Raw genomic sequence first — 6,745 nt, 5'->3', positions numbered from 1 at the left:
TTAACCCCTTCTACCCAGCTTCCAGCTCTAGAAGAAAGCTTTCAGCCTTCTTTTATACCTTAGTTAGTAAGTAATAATTATTATAGTATTTATATATATATATATTAATTAGTTATTATAGGGGGTATTAAAGAAGTATACTTGTTCTTTTTGTAAGACTTCTTATAAGTCTAAGAGGTCTTATGCATCCCATATGCGTTGGTTTAAGCGGAAAGGAGGAAAGTGTTCTAGAAAATAGGCCTAGTATATAGTTAGTATATAGATATATATACTATATATTTTTCTTAAATATTTTACTTAGATATTTAAACTTATTATCTAATTAAATAGTTATAAGTAAGTAGTATAAGTTAAGAAATTACCCTAAAAAGGTCTTATAGTTATAGTAAGTAGTTATATAATAATTAAAAGAATATTAAGAATATTACTTTATATAAACAATAAGCTAGTTTAGAAAAAGTAGATATTTTTAAAAGAAAAGTACTCTAGAAAAGGTCTTATAGTTATAGTAAGTAGTTATATAATACTTAAAAAGATATTAAGAATATTATACTATATAAGTAAAAGGTTAGTAAAAGAAAAGTAAACATCTTAAGAAAAAGTACCCTAGAAAAGGTCTTATACTTATAAGTTATAGTAAATAGTTATATTATACTTAAAAAGATATTAAGAATACTATACTATATAAGTAAAAAGTTAATTAAGTAAAAGTAAATATTCTAAAAAAAGTACCCTAGAAAAGGTCTTATAGTTATAGTAAGTAGTTATATAATAATTAAAAAGATATTAATAATACTATACTATATTATATATAAGTAAAAGATTAGTTAAGTAAAAGTAAATAATCTAAAAAGAAGTACCCTAGAAAAAAGTCTAAAAGTTATATAGAGTATATAATATTAATACTTAAGAAGATCTTATATAAATAATATATAATATAAATAATCTAATAAGTAACTTATAATTTTAAATTATAAGTATCTTTAAAAAGCTATAAACTTTATATTTATATACTATACTAATAATATTTATACTTATAAGTTTATTTATATAGTTTATAGTTATATCTTATAATTATATTCTATAGTTTTAGTTTATAGTTATACTTTATAGTTATACTTTATAGTTATACTTTATAGTTATACTTAATAATTATAGTTTATAATTATATCTTATAGATTATAGTTTATAGTTATACTTTATACTTATAGACTATAAGTAATAGTTTATAAGTTATAGTTTTTACTTATAGCTTATAGTTATACTTTATACTTATACTTTATAATTATAGTTTATAGTTATACTTTATAGTTATAGTTATAGTTTTATCTTATAGTTATATCTTATAGTTATACTTTCTTAGTTATATACTTTAATATATAGTAAATAATTATAATAAAATAACTATATATACTATCTTTTTCTCTCTTTCTAATTCTTTATTTTATCTTTACTATTAACTATATTTTACTTAACTTATAACACTATATACTATATTACCTATAATATAATATATAAATATAACCTTAAGAAAGACTACTTACTATATTATATTATAACTATTACTTTAAAATAACTTATTAAAACCTATAAAACTATATTTTATATTTTATTATTAAATATATCTAAAAAAAAATGGCAGCATCTAACGATTCTTATTCTTTTCACGAGAGCTCTTCTAATATAACAGATAGCGAAGCTTCTTCTTAAGTTACAGCAAACTCTTTAACTAATAAAATAAAGGAAAAAAAAATCAATATATAGACACATCAGAGAATAGTCTTACTTATACTATTAAGCCTACTAATTCTTATATTATAGTAAATAAGCTATTTACTTATAATTTAAGTACTATTAACTATAGTAGACCTAGGGAAATTATATGTAAATGTAATATGCCTAACTGTAACTTTAGCTTTAAAACTAAGGCTAAAAGATTTCAAGCTAGCCAAGGCCAAGTACATTATAAACAAAAACATCCTAATATAATTATTAAAGAAGAAGAAGAAGGAGATCCTTCTAAAATATCTAGTAAGTTATATATATATATATATATTATTTTATTTATTAGATATTATTCTTTTAAAGATATTAACTAACTCTTTAACTCTCTATAGTTAAAAACTGGATTAATAGTAGAAATCACAGAATAAGTCAAGCAAATATTAATAACTTTATAAGTAATACTTCTATAAATAGTAACTTTAAAAGACCTCGGCTTTTAAATACTATTTTTGAACCAGAGACAGCAGTTATTAACTGTATTAAGTTTTTAATTAATAATAACTTACCTTTTTATATTATTACTTCTAATGACTTTAATAATTTATTAGAATATTTTAATCGTAAGTTAATTTTTAAAAATAATATTCTATAGCTTATAATAGTATTTAACTAACTATATTTATTATATTATAGTAATAGTCCTAAGTTATACTATAGTAAAGTAATAAGTAGTATTAATACTTTATTTAATACTACTAAAGATACTATATTATTTTACTTAAGTAATCACTTTAATAACTATGGTTATATATCTTTACAACTAGATATATAGACTTCTATAGACTCTAAGAGCTACCTAGGCGTTATAGGTACCTTTATTAATAGTGACTTTATATTAGACTATAAAATCCTAGGTATTTAACTTTTTATTATTTAATTACTAATATATTATATTAAGAGTATATATACTAATAATATTAATAGGCTTTGAGGCTCTAGATAGTGCACATACTGGTGTATATCTTAGTAAAGTATTTAAGTCTAATATTATAGAAGGTTATAATATTCCTTTTAGTAGAGTTATAAGGTAAGTATTAAATTATTAAATTATATATAAATAATAAACTAGTAACTAACTTATTATAGCTTTACTAGAGATAATAGCTATAATAATAATACTTTTTTATCTAATATTATTAATAATTATAAGTTATCTTATAATAACAATATATTTAATATTAGGTGTGCTGCACATGTATTTAATATTGTTGCTAAAGATATTGTTAATACCTTTATTAATACTTCTACTGAAGATACTATTATTAAAGAGTTTAAGAATATTGCTATTATTAACGATTATAATAGAGAAATTAAAGAATTAAATACTACAGAAAAAGAAAAAGTCTTAAAGGCAAATACTAGTAAGTCTATTACTTTTTTAATAATAACTTATTAATAATAATAATAATTTAATAAATACTAATTATTATCTCTATAATATTAGGTATTATAGGCGCTATTAAAAGAATAGCTATATTACTTAAAAATAATACTAGCTTATATAAAGAGTTTTTACAAGCTATTAAGTATAATAAAGAGCTTAAAGATCCTACTATACCTTATAACTATAATAGAACTAAAATACCTCTTTATAAGTTTATAAAATAAGTTATAAATTATATTAATATTATTATATTTATATATAAACTAATAATTTAATAGGTAATAATACTAGATGGAATTCTGTATATATAATGATTAGTACTGCTTTAGAATTAAAGCAGCCTTAATTACCCTAGGGTCTAGTACTAAAAACCCTATATTTAAAGCTATAATTCCAAGAAACTGGTTATAACTACAGCATATTAAGGATTTATTAGAAGCTTTTTATGCCCCTACTATACAAATGCAATATTAAACCTTTACTACTATAGATAAGCTATTATTTTAGGTTACTAATATTAATTTAACTTTAGAAAGGGAGTTAAATTACCATAAAGAACAGCAAAAGCCTATAGTAGGAGACTTAGTAAGTTATTAATCTTTTATATTAATATAATAAACTACTATAAATATCTTTAAGTTTATTATTAAAGATAATTATTAAATATTAATTTAATTTTACTAAACTTACTAATATATTTTATAGAGTAATAAACCACAAGACCCTTATGCTAAGCACTTTATAGATGCTATAGAAAAAGGAAAAAATAAGCTTAATACTTATTTTTCTTTACCTATTACACATGCTAATTATCCTAAATTTAAGCCTTATATTTTAGGTTCTATTTTAGAACCTAAGTGGAATATACAACAGTTTTTTAATAATACTTATTTAAAGGCTTATTTACCTTCTTGGCTAGAGGTAAAAGTAAAAGAAGATCTTAAAGAAGAATATAATAAGTAAGTAACTTAACTATAATAACTATATTAATATACTTCTAGTTATTATATTTACCTTTAATATACTTATAGTTATAATATACTAATTTATTATTTCTATATTTTAGGCTAAAACAAAAGATTATTAAAGATCTAGAAAAAAATAATAAAGAAGAGTTATATATTCCTAGTTTAAATAAAACTATTAAAATTAAGGATAATAACTATAACTCTGATTCTTCTTCTGATCTTCGTACTAGTAGTACTAGTAAAAAAGCAGATAGATTTACTATAGATTTATCTAAGCCTAGAGAAGGGCCTATAGGTAAAAATAAATTAAAAATACCTATTCCTAAGCCTAAGCCTAAGGAATTTAAGGATTTTTACCCTATACAAAGTAAACAACAAGCAGCTAAAATAAGAGAAAATAAATTAGAAAATTATTATTCTTTATCCCCTATAGGAAACAAAGTAAGTAAGACTTTTAATATATTTAACTAGTTTAAAAACTATAAAAGATTTATTTATAGACTATAACTATAATATTTTTAAAATAATTTAATATAATATTATATAGTATATACTAACTATTATTTAGGTAAATTCTTTAGAGTGGTGGAAGAATAATATAGAGAAATTTCCTATTTTATCTATATTAGCAAGAAAATACTTAGCTATACCTCCTACTTCTGCTACAGTAGAAAGTAGTTTTAACTAGTCTAGTAATATTATTACTAAAAGAAGAACTAATTTAATAAATAATACTAGAAAAAAATTAATGCTTTTAAAAGGCTGGCAACAATCTAGTAATTTAGAGGGCTTAGATAGCTCTTTTTATATACCTAAGATATATAGTAGTTTATTTAATATAGGCTTTGAATACTTATCTGAAGAAGAAGGGAGTATTATAGAAGAAGAAGTAAAAGATAAAGAAATAGAAGATTTTGAAGAAGTAGAAGAGATAGAAGAGGATTCTAGTTACTAAGAGCTATTTATTATATAGTTAGTTATTATATAGTTAGTTATTATATAGTTAGTTATTATATAGCTAGGTATTAAAAGCTATTTATTAATTTTTATATAGTTAGTTATTATATAGTTAGTTATTATATAGTTAGTTATTATATAGTTAGTTATTATATAGTTAGTTATTATATAGTTAGTTATTATATAGTTAGTTATTAAAAGTTATTTATTATATAGTTAGCTATTAAAAGCTATTTATTATATAGCTAGTTATTATATAGTTAGTTATTATATAGTTAGGTATTAAAAGCTATTTATTATATAGTTAGTTATTATATAGCTAGGTATTAAAAGCTATTTATTATATAGTTAGGTATTAAAAGCTATTTATTATATAGTTAGTTATTATATAGTTAGTTATAATATAGTTAGTTATTATATAGTTAGTTATTATATAGTTAGTTATTATATAGTTAGTTATTATATAGTTAGTTATTATATAGTTAGTTATTAATAGTAACTTTAGTATAGTTATAGTATATTAATATATTATACTTTAAGTAATATATAGTTCTTTTATCTATATTACTTATATAGTACTAGTAGTAAATACTTATAAATAATACTTAATAAACTTTACTATATCTTAGTTTTTAAGTATACTATATTTTAAATAAAATATATAAATAATACTATACTATAAAAGAAGGTTAATAGTACTATATATAATTAATTTACTAATTTTTAATTATTTTTATTTTTTATATTGTATAGTTGTATATTATATAAAATACAATACAGATACAATATAATACAAATACAAATACATGTATTGTCTTTCCTATACGATACAATACAAATACATGTATTGTATTTGTATTGTATTGTATTGTATTTGTATTGTATTTTTGTATTATATTGTATTTTATATTTTTTTTAAACTCTCTGTTAACTATAAGTATCTGCTTAGGTTTTACTATAAAAGTAGCCTTCTTAAGCTTCTTCTCTTTATAGGCAGAGAATTTACTATCTATAAGGCTAATTATATTATTTATTTATATACTAATTAATCTAAAGTTACTATTATTAGGTAATAATATTAATAGGCAAAGGTTAAAGGTTAATAAATCTATCTAGAGATTCTCTTTATAATAGTAGTTATAAGTTACTTACTAGTAGGTTTTTGCCTCTATAATACTATATAATAGCTTAGTTACTATTATTATTATATTTACTTAGTAAAGATAGTAAATTTACGTAGGTAGGTAGGCAAGAATAACGTAATTTAATAGTGTTACTAATTAGGTATACGCCTAGGTAATATTATATAACTAGAGGAGAAATCTACGTTAAAGTAGTAAAAGGGTAAAGGCAAAGATTAATTACTAGGCTATTTACTAGATAGTAGGTAACTATATAAGAATTATTTTTTTACTATTATTTATATAGCCTTAGATAATAAGCTATAATTTCTTATAAGGCTATTTATTCTTGCTTTTTACTTTATAAACTATATATAATTTAAATATATAGGTGTTACTATAGGATTTCTTATTATAGGTAATAATATAAAATACACTATAGTTAACAAGGGCTTTTACCTTTGCCTTATTAGATTCTTTAAAAGGTTTACTAGGTGTAGTAATAACCTCTTTTTTATATAGCTTAATAG

The 6,745-nt window shown here is 20.1% G+C and overlaps 1 protein-coding gene across 1 annotated transcript; it reads left to right on the top strand.

Moving 5' to 3' along the window:
- Positions 1-1,895: 1,895 nt before the first annotated feature.
- LY79DRAFT_584972 (uncharacterized protein) lies at positions 1,896-4,734 on the top strand (the record flags this gene model as incomplete). Its single annotated transcript, XM_060560454.1, has 11 exons — positions 1,896-2,031; positions 2,334-2,345; positions 2,419-2,441; positions 2,558-2,594; positions 2,710-2,812; positions 3,091-3,146; positions 3,702-3,754; position 3,875; positions 4,089-4,128; positions 4,571-4,578; positions 4,706-4,734. 11 exons carry the CDS (start codon positions 1,896-1,898, stop codon positions 4,732-4,734), a joined length of 498 nt encoding a protein of 165 aa, XP_060407358.1.
- Between the last annotated feature and the right edge of the window lie 2,011 nt (positions 4,735-6,745).

Source organism: Colletotrichum navitas (genome assembly GCF_030913465.1).
Source record: "Colletotrichum navitas strain CBS 125086 chromosome Unknown LY79scaffold_157, whole genome shotgun sequence".
NCBI classification, from domain to species: Eukaryota; Fungi; Ascomycota; class Sordariomycetes; order Glomerellales; family Glomerellaceae; genus Colletotrichum; species Colletotrichum navitas.
The sequence above is the reverse complement of the archived record's forward strand: the minus strand, read 5'-3'. Positions and strand labels throughout refer to the sequence as shown.